The 18,488-nt window shown below is 37.0% G+C and overlaps 1 protein-coding gene across 3 annotated transcripts in view; it reads right to left on the minus strand.

The window, feature by feature from the left end:
* Positions 1–4,688: 4,688 nt before the first annotated feature.
* dync1i2a (dynein, cytoplasmic 1, intermediate chain 2a) overlaps positions 4,689–18,488 on the minus strand; it is a 40,632-nt gene continuing 26,832 nt past the window's right edge. For all 3 annotated transcript variants that reach the window (XM_051904817.1, XM_051904820.1, XM_051904819.1), the window contains 10 exons: positions 17,125–17,287; positions 16,932–17,031; positions 16,463–16,588; positions 12,713–12,859; positions 12,455–12,568; positions 11,912–12,045; positions 8,254–8,398; positions 8,027–8,167; positions 6,472–6,597; positions 4,689–6,078 (listed from right to left, as the gene is read on the minus strand). In XM_051904817.1, coding sequence (XP_051760777.1) covers positions 5,965–6,078; positions 6,472–6,597; positions 8,027–8,167; positions 8,254–8,398; positions 11,912–12,045; positions 12,455–12,568; positions 12,713–12,859; positions 16,463–16,588; positions 16,932–17,031; positions 17,125–17,287 — 1,310 coding nt within the window. In that variant the 3' untranslated portion in view covers positions 4,689–5,964. The remainder of the gene's footprint in view (positions 6,079–6,471; positions 6,598–8,026; positions 8,168–8,253; positions 8,399–11,911; positions 12,046–12,454; positions 12,569–12,712; positions 12,860–16,462; positions 16,589–16,931; positions 17,032–17,124; positions 17,288–18,488) is intronic.

Raw genomic sequence — 18,488 nt, forward strand, 5'->3', positions numbered from 1 at the left:
AAGACATTGAGGATGCTAAATTGCGAGCAGATTTTTGATACCTTAAACGGTTTGGCCATGTCATTGAAACGAATTTATGGCGAAAAAGGTAAACAGGAAATGTTTTATAACTTCTGAATACATTGACTGTTTTAGATGAAACTTCAGCTGCATGTTTGTTGTAGGAGTCCGATCACATGGATGTGACTGTTGTGAGTCAAAGTCACAGTGCCACCAACTGGCAACAGGAAGTATGTCACTTTCAAAAATGCTTTGAAATCGCCCTCTTATTTTTACCAGATTTGCTTCAAACTTAATCAGTATAATATCAAAACACGGCAGGTGTAGACCTGTGAAAGGATTCTTGATATCTTAAACGCTGTTGCCATGGCAACGCATTAAACTTTAATAATATTGTAAATAGTCTTTTAAATGGTATTCACTGACACTGATTATTTTGTGACAAGGGAAGATTTTAGGATGCTTATTAAAATGTTATCACTCAGCTGGTTATAAATAGTGTTAATTATTTTATAAACATATAAAGGTAATATACTAAATGCTTTTTACATTGTTATATTATATATATATTTATTATTTTAACAGCAAATAAATTATAATCACATTATACACAGAAGGATGGATGGATGGATGGATGGATGGACGGACGGATAGATGGATGGATGGATGGACGGACGGACGGGCAGATAGATAGATGGATAGATAAATGGATGGATGGAAGAACAGATGGATGGATGGATGGATGGATGGATGGATGGATGGACATGAAGCATAAGGTACGTATATATATATATATATATATAATAACAAAATATGAGTAATCTATTTAACTTTTAAAACAAGGTTTGTGAAAACCTTGATAGATTCAAAATGGTTAGGGTTTGAACAGAAAGTGTAGGGACAAATACAAAGCATTTCAGAATATAGACATATAGTACATTTAAAAGCAGAATGTACATTACTATTGAAACGTTTGGGGTCAGTAAGATTTTAATTTTTATGAAAAAATCTCTTGCTCACCAAGGGTGAATTTGATCAAAATTACAGTGAACATGTAATTTATTCCTGTGATAACAAAGCTGAATTTTAAGCAGCCATAATCAAGTCTATCAAATGTGATTCCTTTCAATAATCTTTTAATAAAATCATAAGTCATAAATGAGGCACCTGGGAATGACCCACACCTACATATGGACTACATACAAGCATAAATATCACTATGTTGGATAATGTCTCACAGATATTCCATTCCAGATGAAGCCTAGACAATATCTGAACATGAATGCATCAGTCATGATGCCCTCTGGTTCGAGGAAAAGGACTTTTGGATTGCAGCTCACCTTTTTTAAATTGCTGTCAGTGTTATGTAGATGCTTTACTCTCTTTTCGAATCTTGCATAGCAGGATGGGATGGAGATTTTTCTGCAGGCATTATGATAGAGCTTCTTTGCATTGTAATGCATTTGTTGTATAGTTTTTCCTGCTGCCTCGCCGGTGACCCCCGCTGATGTCATCAAAACGTGCATGCAGGTGGCCGCCCGTTCGGGCCGGACAGCATACAATGGTGTGATTGACTGCTTCAGGAAAATAGTGACAGAGGAGCTTCAGAGCTCTGCGGAGGGGCCAGGAGCTACAAACACACACCTGCTATGTCTCACTATGGTAAAATTAGAGGTTTCACAGTTGTAGGAAAAGCCTTCCAGGATTCCTCTAATTGCGGTCTGAAAGATGTGTGTGAGATTGCATTTGGACTCAATCCCTGCTCTTGTTTCTTCACTCAGTACGTGCTCTCAGATCATCTCCACAGTCTGCTGTAACTCCAGTGACCTTCTGCGCAGAGATTGTTTTGTTTGTTTTGTTGAGGACAGTGTATCTCTAATCGAGGTTTGACTGGTTAGTGTGGTCCAGATAGTCCTTGCTGGTAGATGTTGAGCTTTTCCATTGACATGGACATTCAAAATCAGCTGTGTGTTCTGTCCACGTTCTGTGCCAAAATCAGCTGTACTTGAGCTATTCATGATTCCCTCCACCTTCACATGCTCTCGGAATTATCGTAAATACGAGTTTCCTAGGTAAAAATTGCACATGAACGCCCTCCTATTTCGAACTTGAATGTGATGAGCTCGTAATCACGACTATAGAAGTGGGAATTATCAAATTTCCGATGAAGGCAGCATAAAGCCCCAGTTCCAGCTGAAGAAAAGCAGCCCCAAAGCTTGATGCTGCACCACCAGGCTTCACCGTGGGTATGGTGTTGTTTGGGTGGTGTGTTGTGTTGTTCTTGCGCCAAACATACCTTTTACAATTTTGGCTAAAAAGTCCAATCTTGGTTTCATCAGATCATAACACATTTTTCCACGTGGTTTTGGTAGACTGGATATTTGTTTTTAGTGAGAAAAGGATTGTGTCTTGCCACCCTGCACATGTAGGGAGCAGCCAGTATCTGCCAGAAAGAGCTGCAACTCTTTCAGTGTTACTGTAGGCCTCTTGACAGTCTCTCTGACCAACTTTCTCGTTGTCTTCTCATTAATTATAAAGTTATGCAGTTAGATTATTTTAAAGGATTAGTTCACTTTCCAATTAAAATTTCATGATAATTTACTCACCCCCATGTCATCCAAGATATTTATGTATTTCTTTCTTCAGTCGAAAAGAAATGAAGGTTTTTGAGGAAAACATTCCAGGATTTTTCTCCATATAGTGGACTTCAGTGGTCTCCGAACGGTTGAAGGTAAAAAATACAGTTTCAGTGCAGCTTCAAAGAGCTTTAAACGATACCAGACGAGGAATAAGGGTCTTATCTAAAGAAACGATCGGTCATTTTCTAAAATTTTTTTAAATGTATGCGCTTTATATAAACAAATGATCGCCTTCAAGTGGTTCCGCCAAAACCGCACTTCTGTATTCTTCAAAAAGCTTACGCTGTATGTCCTACGCCTTCCCTATTCAACTTATGGAACGAACGTGGCGCCAGTTCCGTTTTTTCTGTAAGTAGAATAGGGAAGGCGTAGGACATACAGCATAAGCTTTTTGAAGAATACAGAAGTGCGGTTTTGGCGGAACCACTTGAAGGCGATCATTTGTTTATATAAAGCGCATACATTTAAAAAAAATTTAGAAAATGACCGATCGTTTCTTTAGATAAGACCCTTATTCCTCGTCTGGTATCGTTTAAAGCCCTTTGAAGCTCCACTGAAACTGTAATTTTTACCTTCAACCGTTTGGAGACCATTATCTCCACTATATGGAGAAACATCCTTAATTTAAAAGTGGACTAATCCTTTAAGTTTAAATTTTTGTGTCGCTTTGGTTTTCAGTGACATTGCAAAAGTTTGGATATGTTTCATTTTTTTGTTTCATTTTTTACACTGCACAAAATTATAAACGCAACACTTTTGTTTTTGCCCCCATTTTTCATGAGCTGAACTCAAAGATCTAAGACTTTTTCTATGTACACAAAAGGCCTGTTTCTCTCAAATATTGTTCACAAATCTGTCTAAATCTGTGTTAGTGAGCACTTCTCCTTTGCTGAGATAATTCATCCACCTCACAGGTGTGGCATAGATGCTGATTAGACAGCATGATTATTGCACAGGTGTGCCTTAGGCTGGCCACAATAAAAGGCCACTCTAAAATGATATATCCACTCTAAATTATTATATCCACTTTACTTACTTGCAGAATTTTTTTTATCAATAGTACACTAATATGCTATTCCTGTTTCTCTTTTCACTGTGCTCAGTGCTGTGAAAAAGACAGTTTCAAAAGTTTGGTGTCTGTAAGATTTGTTGAATGTCTTTGAAAGGATCTCTTCTGCTCACCAAGGCTGCATTTATTTGATCATAAATACTGTAAAAACAGTAAATGTGTAAATTGTGAAATATTACAATTTAAAAGAACTGTTTTCTATGTGAATAGACGTTAAAATATAATTTATTCCTATCATCAAAGCTGAATTTTCAGCATCATTACTCCAGTCTTCAGTGTCACGTAATCTTTCAGAAATCATTCTAATATGATGATTTGATGCTCAAGAAACATTTCTGATTATTATTAATGAAAACAGTTGTGCTGCTTAATGTTTTTGTGGAAACCATGATACATTGTTGGTTGTATCATGGATTCTTTGATGAATAGAAAGTTGAAAAGAACAGTATTTACGTGAAATATAAATCTTTTTTCACATTATAAATGTTTTTACTGTCACTTTTGATTGATTTAATGCATCCTTGCTGAATAAAATAAATTATATAAACAATAAAAACAACTTGCTGACCCCAAACTTTCGAACAGTAGTGTATTTCATGAAGTGTACTTCTGTTTATTTTCTGCTGTGGAGGATCATTACACTGTGGCTTCCACAATCATTACTGTACATATTTTATGTCCTTGTGCAGGAAGTAGAATCCTGCCTGATTTAAAAGCTTTCATATTATATGAAACATCATATATTTTATAATATTTTAATAATTTGTTAATTATAAACTAAATGTAAAAAATATCATACTTCTTGGTTGACAGTAAATAAACATGGGGTTTTTTTCATATGAATGGTTAATCAGACCTTTTGTGAGCAAAAAATTAAATAATGGCCAAAGTACATGACTGTGTAATCATATTGTATATGTATACATGTATTTAAATGTTTTAGTTCACACACAAAAAAAGGCATAAACAAACTTCAGGAATTTGTTTAAATGCATTTTATTATTGTATTGTCATTTACTGAAATAAATCACAATTGTTATTTTCAAATGCAGAAATTATTGGACATTCACTTAAACATGAGGAAACAGTTGGAAGCAACATTTTGAAATCCTCATAAACCTACTTTCTGCTCGAGAATACTACAGGAAAGACTGATGACTTCAAACTGATTGAGGTAAATCAGGAGATTTTTACCAAAGTTTTGGCTTAGAAAAAGTATTCAGATATACAAAGAGGTTCTGCAAAAGTTACTGTTAGCGTTTCAAACAGATGTGGATCACTGGAAGAGGAAGACCTTGATCTCTAAAAGAGTAATTCAGAAAATGAACCCAGTATATTGATATGTTTAATAAATACATGATTGTGCCTCTGCTGAAGTGGAGAGGAACAAGATCAATCATTAACAGGAGCAAAAACTAAACATAAGAGCTTGAAAGTCACAAATTACTCCAGCATTTGGTCCACAGCTAGACAGCAGAAATCTCCAGCAAACTCAATACGTCCCACTGAAACGATCTACAAGAACTAGAGCTCTAGATTTCTCTAGGTCTGTCATCTAGTTTGAAAGAATACAGCGTTTACTAGTAGTGAGAACAGTAAAGATGTTAGAGTCAATCTTACAAAACCTCTCAAAGATATTTCTTTTTTCATATTTCAACCCCAAAATCAAAAGAAAACAACTACATTTTAAAGAAAACAAGGACATTTGTTACTAAATGACAAATCTACCGTTTAAGCACACTCTCTCACCCCATTTTTACTGTATTACAATATAAAACCTGTAATACAAAATTTGTTTTACTCATCTGTGTAAATTTCAGGCAGTAAATCTAATACTTTAAACATTTTGTTAATCTATAAAAAAAGCTTCATTTTATGTATGTAAATTTTAATTTTGGGGCTGAACTATGAGCCAGACAGGTTTAATGAGATTCATTGGTGTAAATGGTAAATGTAAATTTGGCTGTGCATAATGAGCTGAGAGTTTAGCACACTCAGAGATACCTGGGTAAAGAAACATTCATTATGGTTTTCTTTAGTTTTTTTTGCATGCGAATGTTAAGGCTTCTGGTTGTGGGGTGACTGGGAGGCCTTCTGCTCTCACACTATGAATCGCACCTACGGTCAATGTTTCATATTTTCATTCCAAACAAAAGGCAGAATCAAAGGTTTGCAGACAGAAATCATTTCATTTCCAAAGACAGAGATGATTACAGCTTTCGGAGATCTCCGGAATAGTGCTGGTTTCCATGACGATCAAGCGGAAAGGCGTTGGGCGGCCAGCTCCTCCGCATCGTCGCGGTTCTCGTTGATCTCCACCAGCGTCCGCACAAATCGGGTCCATTCGTCATTTCGCGGGACTGCGATTTGCTATGGAGAGAAGAGAAAAACATTGTGTGTAATATGTGAGCGTTTTGGAAAGAGGTGTAAAGCGGCACAGTGGACCAGCAGGCTATTCTGAGAGTGAACTGACCCCTGCCTAACAATCCTCCATCTCATTCTTCTACTCTATCTGCTTTCATCCCATCTTGTGAGTGACAGAGGCCCTCTGTGGCCCTGAAGGGCCGTGCTGTTAGGGCCCCTCTCTGACAGGCGTGTAATTGTAGCGTGTGTCATCTTTAGAGGCTCCGCATGGGCTTTTTACACAACTGTCTCAGTGACAGAACGGGAGCGAGAGGGAGAAAGCCGCTCAACGTCCCGCCCAGGAGCTGAAGGTGTTGCTGTGTAGTCAGTCTGTGATGTGTCTTAAGTAAACTCTCTCACCTCGCCGACGTCGTAAATGTGGATCTGTCCCTCTGAGTCCCCGACAGCGATCTCTCTGCCTGACTGAGACCAGCGCAGTCTGTTCAGAGCAGGACTTCCATCCACAGCCATGCTGGCAGTGGGCACCTGCACACACACGACACACACACAACACACACACATTAGTTGAGCTTGTTGTGTGTTCAACTTGTTTAATAATGCCGTTTGTTCACTCGGTATCTGATACATCCTCATTATTAATCAAAGAGGTCGTGCAACATGTAACAGAACGGGATGCATTACTTTCATGCTGATATTTGAAAAGTAACTGGCTTCTCAAGTACAATTGTTCTTGTGATGTTAAAGCTGAATTTTCAGCATCATTACTCCAGTCTTCAGTGTCACATGATCCTTAAATCATTCTAATATGCTGATTTGCTGCTCAAAAAACATTTATGATTATTATCAATGTTGAAAACAGTTGTGCTGCTTCATATAATGTGAAACTGTGATACATTTTGTCAGGCTTCTTTGTCAAATAGAACGTTCAAAAGAACATTTATTTATAGAAATCTTTTGTAACATTACAAATATCTTTACTGTTGCTTTTGATCAATTTAATGCATCCTTGTTGAATAAAAGTATTTCTTAAAAAATATAAGTCCAAACTTTCGAACAGTAGTGTATATATGCTTTTTATGGATGCTTGTTTCCACCACTGAATAACAAATAAAAAAGGTTATTGCAACTTTTTATATCACAACTCTGACTTTTTTTAAACTTAAAGTCAGAATTGTGAGATATAAAGTAAGAATTGCGTGAAAAAAGTCAGAAATGCGAGATATAAACTCAAAATTGCGAGAAAAAAGTCAGAATTGCGAGATATAAAGTCAGAATTGCGATAAAAAAGTCAAAATTGCAAGGAAAAGTCAGAATTGCGAGATATAAAGTCAGAATTGCAAGATATAAACTCAGAATTGCGAGAAAAGTCAGAATTGCGAGTTAAAGTCAGAATTGCGAGAAAAAAAGTCAGAATTGCGAGATAAACTCACATTTGTGAAAAAAAGTCGCAATTATCTTTTAAATTATTTTATTTTGTGGCGGAAACAAGCTTTCATACTTTTTAATATGTTGCAGAACAGAAAGGTTTATGAATACTAAATACAGGAGTCATAACAACAAAAGGAGGTTGAATGAAGCCCCGGTCACTAAAGACAAAAGCACAGCATTTAAGGGTTAAAAACACCTTTGATTTAAGTAGCCAAAATGCCATTAGCGTTTGAATCATTTCATGAATCAGATCAAAATGTCCATTTCAGTGAATTAATTCAAAACTCTGATTCAACAAGTCATTTGTGTCGTCATGCAAGAACGTTCATGCAATGTTTCAATGTGGCATCTGCCATATATTAGAACGTTTTAGTTAAACTATATGTATGTAACTATTGCTCTTCAATACTGTGTATCATTATAATGGCTCATATTATTATAGTGCATCCACCACATAGTGCAGAAGCCTATGTGGTGGATAAATATTGTTCTGCAATGATGTTTCATGGCATATATGCTGTTTAACCTCTGTGTCATTGTTGAGGTTCCACAGGTCGATGCGTCCAAGTCCGTCCACACAAGCAAAGAGGGCGGGATGTACCGGAGACCACATGACATCATAAACATAATCCGAGTTATCCTCAAACGAGTACAGCGGCTTGTTATTCTACAGCAGAGAGAGAAACGCACAGTCAGCTGAGAGATTCATGAATGACAGTGTAATGCAATGAGTGTGCATGAATGATCTGTTACCTTGTTGCTCCAGAGTTTGACGGTCCAATCAAAAGAGGAGGTCAGGAAGAGATGAGAGAAATCTACCAGCCCAGTCGCAGTGTGACAGTGAATGCCTGTGATTGGACCATGATGTCCCTCAAACATCTCACTGATACCTGCCCGACTGCTCACACACACACACACAGAGAATGACAGAGGGTTAATGATCAGCATCTCAGCATGTTTCCATCTATCAGGTAACACTTCACATTACTAACACACACCGCTGAGTGTGTGTTGTGTGTGTGAACTCATTACTGTGAGAGGTAAACAGCTGTGTGAGATGCTGAGAGTGTGTGTAGAGGATGAGATAATCACAGCATCACAAATGAAGAGGAAACATTCGCTCTCTCTGCTCATTACAGCACACACAAACACATCTACTATATCCCATTCATAAACACAAGCTGATTTTCATATTTCTGATATAAAAGGGCAATAAAGTTTTGGGAGATAACAGATAACAATCATGATATGATTTCTGCTTCAATAAAGCTCTACAGTCTGTGTTTACAGTAGACACCATAAATGTATTATTAATATAAATTACTTATACAAATCATTTTAAGTAAATAGTTAATAAATGTGCATATCTACACTATGGTTCAAAAGTTTGTGGTCTGTAAGATTTTTAAAATATTTTTGGAAGAAGGCTCTTATGCTCACTAAGGCTGCATTTATTTGAAAAAACAAAACAAAACAAAACAAAAAAAAACAGTAAAAATTTAATATTGTGAAATATTATTACAATTTAAAATAACTTTAAATTTTCTATTTGATTATATTTTAAACTCTATTTAAATATTCCTGTGATCAAAGATGAATTTTTAGCATTATTACTCATCATCTAATCATTCTATGTTGATTTGTTGCTCAAGAAACATATCTGATTATCAATGTTGAGAACAGTTGTGCTGCTTCATATCTTTGAGACAAACACTAATTATTAGAAACACTAATATTTTTAAGTATATATGTGACCCGTGCTGGCAAAATGAGTCACAATGAGCACATTTTCAAAAATGAGTTATTGTTATTGTCTATATTGCACATTCTATATTGTACATTCTCTATTAAAAACAAAAACCTTCAAAATGATGTATTTGTTGGAATCTGACAAAAAATGACTGATCTACACGTGATCTACACGTACAAGTCGATAGAGTCAGCAAAGTCAATTTTGAGAAAAATCGAGTTAAAGCTTTCTGAAGGTTCCAAAACAAAATCACCAGCAACCAAACCTTAAAATCCCTGGTAATACCACCAAATTTGGCACAAACCAAGTCAAAACCCATATCTACAGGAAAAATATATATTCAACTTTTTTTTTCCATGATTCCACAATTGTTTGAGTAACATTAATGAAACAGATCTAATATAATGTTACACATCAGATGTTTTTCCACAACAGTTAACCAAATGTCCACTTAAGACATTAAAACAGATGTTTGCGTAAATACTTGCAAAGACAAATGTTTTGAAATACTGTAATTCTGTGTGTATGTGTATATCGGGATCGAGCGCTGTCTGAGGCATCTTTGTGTGTGCGCTTCGGATCTGTCAGCGCGAGTAAGATCGTATTATTTACATCAGCATGAATTTGAAAATCACATTTCATTGGTTCAGACTCATCTAGAATTCACTATGAATATTCAAAAGTTGGAATGCTGTGCCAGTAGTCGAGAAGCGAGCAGAAAAAAACTTCATTTTTCATGGTCAAAGAAAAGGTACTCCTTTCAGAAAACATACAAATAAAGATACTTTTAGATGTTTAATTGCTATTTGGAGCATTGGGATCACTAGGCAAGGGCAGGCAAGGGCTTAATGAACTCATTTTTGTGAAAACCTTAATTTCGACCAAAATTGACATTTTTCACTTGTTTTGCCTATATCTCGAAATGAACCTGTGCGCATTCCCACTCATTTTGACAGCATGGGTCACATATTATAAGTGTTATATTAATATATAATATACAGTGGGTACGGAAAGTATTCAGACCCCCTTAAATTTTTCACTCTTTGTTATATTGCAGCCATTTGCTAAAATCATTTAAGTTCATTTTTTTTCCTCATCAATGTACACACAGCACCCCATATTGACAGAAAAACACAGAATTGTTGACATTTTTGCAGATTTATTAAAAAAGAAAAACTGAAATATCACATGGTCCTAAGTATTCAGACCCTTTGCTGTGACACTCATATATTTAACTCAGGTGCTGTCCATTTCTTCTGATCATCCTTGAGATGGTTCCACACCTTCATTTGAGTCCAGCTGTGTTTGATTATACTGATTGGACTTGATTAGGAAAGCCACACACCTGTCTATATAAGACCTTACAGCTCACAGTGCATGTCAGAGCAAGTGAGAATCATGAGGTCAAAGGAACTGCCTGAAGAGCTCAGAGACAGAATTGTGGCAAGGCACAGATCTGGCCAAGGTTACAAAAAAATTTCTGCTGCACTGAAGGTTCCTAAGAGCACAGTGGCCTCCATAATCCTTAAATGGAAGACGTTTGAGATGTCTAGAACCCTTCCTAGAGCTGGCCGTCCGGCCAAACTGAGCTATCGGGGGAGAAGAGCCTTGGTGAGAGAGGTAAAGAAGAACCCAAAGATCACTGTGGCTGAGCTCCAGAGATGCAGTCGGGAGATGGGAGAAAGTTGTAGAAAGTCAACCATCACTGCAGCCCTCCACCAGTCGGGGCCTTATGGCAGAGTGGCCCGACGGAAGCCTCTCCTCAGTGCAAGACACATTAAAAAACACCTGAAGGACTCCAAGATGGTGAGAAATAAGATTCTCTGGTCTGATGAGACCAAGATAGAACTTTTTGGCCTTAATTCTAAGCGGTATGTGTGGAGAAAACCAGGCACTGCTCATCACCTGTCCAATACAGTCCCAACAGTGAAGCATGGTGGTGGCAGCATCATGCTGTGGGGGTGTTTTTCAGCTGCAGGGACAGGACGACTGGTTGCAATCGAGGGAAAGATGAATGCGGCCAAGTACAGGGATATCCTGGACGAAAACCTTCTCCAGAGTGCTCAGGACCTCAGACTGGGTCGAAGGTTTACCTTCCAACAAGACAATGACCCTAAGCACACAGCTAAAATAACGAAGGAGTGGCTTCACAACAACTCCGTGACTGTTCTTGAATGGCCCAGCCAGAGTCCTGACTTAAACCCAATTGAGCATCTCTGAAGAGACCTACAAATGGCCGTCCACGAACGTTTACCATCCAACCTGACAGAACTTTTCTGTCAATATGGGGTGCTGTGTGTACATTAATGAGGAAAAAAATGAACTTAAATGATTTTAGCAAATGGCTGCAATATAACAAAGAGTGAAAAATTTAAGGGGGTCTGAATATTTTCTGTACCCACTGTATATTAATTATAACATCTTTTGTGAACTAAACAAGCATGTTGATCAGTCCACAAATTTCCACTTTCAAAAATATGTTGGAAAATGTTAAAAATCATATAATCATATTATACTCGGATTACCTGAGACGTTAATACAGGGACTAAGAAAATTTTGCCATTTTGTGAGAAAGAAAATTGGTTTGTCTGCATAAGCAGACTACATGCACAGATCCAGAGATCTTCTGCAGTGAACATTGTGTGCAAGTGTGTGTAATACCTGCCATGGCGACAGGCTGTGTAGACTGATCCATCCTCACTTCCCACCACAAAGTTATTAACGTCACCCAGAGGGAAGGACATGGAGGTGACCGCAACGGATTTAGACTGCTTAAACACCAGCTCCATACTGTCCTGTTGACACACACATACACACATCAATAACACCACAGCCAATAGCCTCCCTCACAGATTAGAAATGCGCAATTTAAATTCAGCCAGCGCTTTACCAATCATTAACATCTGACACTGTGGTTTGGCAAATGTTTTTGGAAACTCAAAGATGAGTTAATGGTATACTAACTCCAAATGCTGTGTGTGTAAGGCAGCAGGGAAGAGTTTGTGGCTCTCAGTGGGCCTTTTATAGTACTTCTGAAGCCAACAAATCACTTCCCTTGGCACTTGTCAGTAAGATTTGTACACAACATTCACGATTTTTACTGGTTGAGTAAGCAAGTCGCTTTCTTTGAGTATGATATTCAAACTCTGAAACAATGAACTGAGAATTTTTGATGTATGTGAGAGCAGAGAGAATTGTGGGTACCTGTGGTTGAGACAGCATGTCCAGACTCCAGGAGCACATCTTTCCATCAGTAGAGATGCTAATGAGGTTATGAGCGTTCTGTGTCCCAACCACATTAACACAGTACACTGGGTGCTGAAAGAGACACAGAAAAGTAAGGTTAGGGATAAAAACAATGATAAAACAAATTTGAACAATAAACAGTATTAATATCTCAAAGTTCTTGGGCTGCAGCTACTGCTTTGCCTCATTTTCTGTGTGGTGTGTGACGCCATGTACCGTGTGGGCCGCAGCAGAGAGAGGTGTCCTCTGGACAGGAGTGCGTCTGTTACTTCTGTTGTCCCACAGGACGATCTGTCCTGAATAAGTGCCTCCGACAACCAGGTTAGGATGAAACTTTGCAAATGCTGCAGACATGACTGCAGACTACAGGAGAGAGAGAGAGTTATAAAATTTAAAAAAGTTCATAAAGACATCATGAAAGTAATCCATATGAATCAGTTTAATTCAGGACTTCTGAAGAGACACTATTGCTTTATATGATGAACAGATTTAATTTAGGCTTTTACTCATTTAAAAATTGATCAAATATAGTCAAAGACAGCTCAACTGTGCTTGCTTGCCATGCAAGAACAAACTTTATTGGTTCTTGCGGAAGCTCAAACTTACTGGAGTGACGTGAAAACAAAACTCACATGTCAAGCAAGCAAATGAGCCTTCATTTACCATATTTGATGTGCTCTATGTATGTGTTGATCAATGTTTATCACACTCTCCTCTGGGAGTTTACCAGCCCCAACACACTCAGCTAAGAAGATGAAAAAAGTTCAAACTTCTGAGTGTTTGTGAATACTTGTGGAGTGTTTCCGCATTTCTGTGTGTGTGTGAGCTGTGCAGCAGTACATGTGGGCAGCACATGTGGTTCTACTCAGGCTATCCACAGCGGATCACCTCAGGTCAAACACACAACTAACACTGAACATACAGTAACACTCAACAAATACACAACCGCACAGTGATAAAACCTTTCAAAAGAAATGCCACCATCTGCTTCTGTATTGTCTGTAATGCAGCAAAATGGCCAGAATGATTCAAATCTGCGAGTGTTTGAGTATTTTAAATCAACGCAAGTCAATAGAGTTCACAATGGTAATTCTCATTTTATAAGTTCTTACAAATTTCATATATACAGTCAAACCAAAAATTATTCAGACACTAGATATAATTTTTTTTTTTTTAAACTAGTGGGTGCAGGACACTATTAGTTCATTTATATAAGAGAGGATAGCAAAATAAAGTAAATTGTGACATATTATACCCAAAAATTCTTCATACAGTGGACTACCAGTAAAACTGGTAAAAATTTGGGACCAAAAATTATTCAGACACTTTGACCTGACCATGTTTTGCTTAATTGTTATCTGACATAATTAAGATTAATTTTTTCTGACAGTTTAACTCTGAGATCTTGTCATATTTTATTACCATTTTTTTTTTAAACTATAGTGAATAAACCGTATTAATGAATGAAATGTTCAAGGTGTCGGAATAAATTTTGGTTTGACTGCATATATATTTTCATACATATATATATATATATATATATATATATATAGATAGATAGATAGATAGATATTTTCAAATAAAGTTCTCATAAATATTGGTAAAAAAATTCTTGCATCACAGTAGTTTTGCTCTAGTTCATGCATAATTTGAATTTTCAAAGAATTTCTAAATGTTTTAACTTGGTCAATGGCAGTAGTAATAACATGGTTATTAACATCAACTAAAAACATTTACATCTTTGCACATTCACATGTTGATAAGAATTATTAATTAGATACATTATGGTTTTAGTTGAAAATTATTAAGTTATGAATGTTTCATAAGCTTAAGATCAAAACTGAGGAATGCAAAATTTAAATGTATTTGGAGGGTTTTGTAATGTTCAATAAGCAGAATACTGAATATAAGAAGTGTTACTGACTCTGTGCTTACAGACCTCTGGTAACAACATGAACCTGAGTTTGAGCATGAATGTGCATGTGTTTGCAGAGAGTTTGAAGTAATAGTTCATTCATAAATGAAAATTCCTGCTCACCCATGTTGCTCTAAGCCGGAATGACTTTCTTTCTTACATGGAACACAAAAGGAGACGTCATGGAGAATGTTAACATGCTGCTTTTCTCCATACAATGACAGTTATAGTGTCTAGAACTGTCAAGCTCCAAAAAGGACATAAAAGTACTATATTTTAAGTCTTCTGTAGTTAAACGATAGCTTTGTGTGAGGAACAGACTCAAAATAAGTCCATATTCACTGAAAGTCTTCCCCTTCACTGCAGTCTTCACTTGTGTTCAATTTAAACATGACATGTTACATCAGGTTGATGCAGTGGATGGCAAACACCGCTGGTTCTTGTGTGCATGAAAAACCCAGCATGGATTACGCAGAATTGGGCGAGATTGTCAATGAACAACTGTTTAAATTTTGTCTGTACGTCACACAAGTCTATGAAATCACTGTAAAAGAGTAGAGTTTTTCTACTTACCCTGACAAAATTTTCAAATATATTGTTTTTGTTGCTTTTGATCCATGTAACTTTTAATCTAATAAATGTTTGTTACAAACTTGTTGTGAAATTTCACAATTGTCTATGCCACTTTTGATACCACAGCATAACAAATATGAAGTTCCAACATTAAAGACAAGTAAACTGTCAGTAATAAAACAAGAAATATACAAATTACAAGCAAAAGCACAAAAAAAAAAAAAAATACGAATGAAATAAACAATGCTTAAAGTTTTTCAGGTAGGTCTAACAGTAGTATTCAGGTACAAAAATACTACAGAAATTAAACGTAATCAAATGTAAAAAATAATAATGCATAGTCTTTAATGCATAAATATCCAGGGATGCAAACAGGTAAGGGGGAAAAAAGGTGATAACATCGCACGGGGCGGGGGCATGCTGCGCACAGAATTTTTTTTTAAGTTATTTGCTTTACATGCTCATTTGTAGTTACTTACAGGGTAATAAAAAATAAATGAAAAAATCCCTTAATGTCCAAAACTGTAATTTTTTGCGCAAAAAATTAACATATTGTTGCAACATTTCACCAAAAATCAACATTTGGTTAAAATCTCATGTTATAAATAACGAAATGCTATGCAGGATATTTAAGACAATATTGGCTGATTAGACGGCAATACTGTTTGCCACATCTCAGACCTCAAATACATAAAATATTACCCATTATAGACATAGTTTTTAAAGTAAAGAGTAAAGGAAACACTGTACAGTTCTTATTGAAACAACCAGTTCTTTATTAACCCTTGTAAGTTCCCAAGTACCCTTGTAAGACCCCCCTACCCCCCATAAAAACACTTTCTCATTGGATCTATGCAAATCCCATAGGTGACCTATTTTGATCTCAAAAAGGTGAGTTTGCATCTATGATATTGTATAAAAATATAAAAATAGATTAAACATTATTAAGGCTACAAACGTTTTTCAGTCAAGTGACTGATTTTCTCTTTTTCTTCTGTTGTTTGATTAACATCATAGCACATAAAACTGTCTATCAGACAATGCATGAGTACAAAAGAGTTCTCTTTTGTGTTTTCTTGCACCTAAATGTTTTAAAATCTTTTAAATGGGCTTAAATTGACTTAAAAACACACACACTTTTGTTGTATGAAAAAGATTACTGAACTGCCTTCAAAACCTCTCCATTTGTGTTCCATGGAAGAAAAAGTCATGGGTTTGTGATGACATGAGAATGACAAGATTTTTTCATTTTAGGGTGAACTATTCCCTTAAGGTATCACAAGTGTGTGTGTGTGTGCATTTGAATGCATCAAAGTGTGTAGAAGCTGTGCAGGGGAATGAGAGTGAGAGAGAAAGGTACAGAGAAGAAGAGGATGGAAGGAAATCCAGCTGCAGCCCACCCGTGAGATCCTGTGTGTAGGTGTTTGTATATGACAAGCATCTTCGCGTGGGATGGTTTTCAGGAGGTGCGTGTGTACCTGACAGTGGAAGACATACTCCGGTGTGGCCTTCTTGTATTTCATGTTCCAGACCAAAGCCACTCCATCAGGCTCATGTGGGGCTTCCTCATTGTTGTTGTAAGAGGCGACCAGCAACTCTGGATACTGTGAACACGTGTACAGATCAGGAGAACAAAACTTTTGACTGCTGGCATTAAGTCTGGTCCACATTACAGCTTATTCTGGCCAAGAATCGCCCACTTATGCACATTTCTTTTTTAACTGGTACTGTATTATAATAGATATCCATTATACCATAACAATAAATGACCCATAATGCATATTATATCCAATCAGTTGTATGTTCTCATGAATAACAGTTGCCAATGTTCTGATAAATGATAAAACTTGATCAGCACCTAATTTCACGTGTTATTTTAATTGTATGTAATGTATGCATGCATGCTTGATTTATAAAGGTGACTTTGACATTTAGGAGGTCACGTACCTGTGGGGACCAATCCAGACAGGTTACCACTCGCTGTTTGGACCAGCGATCATCAACAAACTGCCTGTTTAGAGACAGTTTCGCCCCAGCCTGCATCTCACTAGATACACACACACATAGTCATAAACATCTCGCATTAAACAGTGCATATTGAGTTAGTTTGTGGTTTTAGGTGAGTAGGGCTGATTGTTACCCCTCCTTCTCCTCCATGTCACGGCCACTGTAGTCAAAGAAAACATCCACATGTTCGGACAGAGCGCGCTCAATGATGCGTGTGCTGTGATCGAAAAACTCCATGAACTCCTCTGAGTGCAGAATCTGTAACTTCTCCTCCTCTGTTAGCTCATGAGGGGGCGCTACACTCACCAACAGACAGGAGACAATGGCAGGTGTGTAAGTGGATTAAATTAATGCATTTATACATCAAAATAGTTGAATTCTTGATTCTAACGGTTGACAAATGTTCCACAAGTAGTTTTAATGTTCATTCTTGTTATTCCAGTTGTGAGCCATGCAAGATACTTAATTGTTGTCTAAATGTCTAAACACAAGTATATCACAAGGGTAACTGCACACACTCTAGGTGGAAATATGTCCATAATTTGAAGCAGGAGCACTAAATTGTGTGCATTAAATTGTCAGTAATTCAGTGGTCTGTTGTGAATTTTTCCTTGGATGAAGTTCTCATCTAGTTGTGTTTCCATTATACCAACATTATACTAAAAATCGGATTTCAGCAACAACCACTGCAAACTTTCATAGGCAAAGACAGAACATATATAAATTGTTCTTCAATCACAAATAGGGCTGGAATGACGTGTTGATGTAATCGATTACGTAAATGAGTCGTTCTGCGTGAAACACGTCGATTCGTCATGCTGTTTATGTTCCACAATGATGCTGGCTCCTGGGCATGAGGAAAATCAGCCTTTATTACAAAAATATTGAGCCCGATCTAAAATGTGGGAATTTTTTTTTTTGAACAGAGACCGAATAGAATTGTGCTCTGCACGCTCTGTAAAACTGAAATGGCAAACCACAGCAGCACTTCTATGTAAAAGCATCTGAAAAGAAAACATCCCAGGGCTCTCCTACCTTAAAACCATGAGACGGCAGCGTAAGTATTTGGACTATTATAGTGAATTTTTTCACATCACTAGAATATGGTTGTCAGTCCCATATTTTGTGTTTAATATGGCTGTGTTCAGACAGCATTCTGTTTTTTTCGAGCTGTCGTGGCTGCGAGGCGCATGGCTCAAACATACTCTCTGCAGCCTGTGGTGAAAATCAAGTTTTTAATGTTGTTTATGTGTCTATGTGGTGTTTTTAATGTGCTTTAAGACATTCATAAGTCAACACCATTGCTGAGTATTTTCTATTTAAAACTGCAGTGATTTAAAGACAGTCTCAAAAACGTGGTTTGAAATCGCTGGTGTTTCTGATGTCACAAACTACCTTGTAACCAATCACGTCAATGTGTGATCATCAACAAGTGGATCTCTGAGCTGGTGTGAGTGAGTGGAGGCGGGGCTAATTTGCATATTCATAGAACAGCGT

Source organism: Ctenopharyngodon idella, chromosome 9, assembly GCF_019924925.1.
Source record: "Ctenopharyngodon idella isolate HZGC_01 chromosome 9, HZGC01, whole genome shotgun sequence".
Lineage (NCBI taxonomy): Eukaryota > Metazoa > Chordata > Actinopteri > Cypriniformes > Xenocyprididae > Ctenopharyngodon > Ctenopharyngodon idella.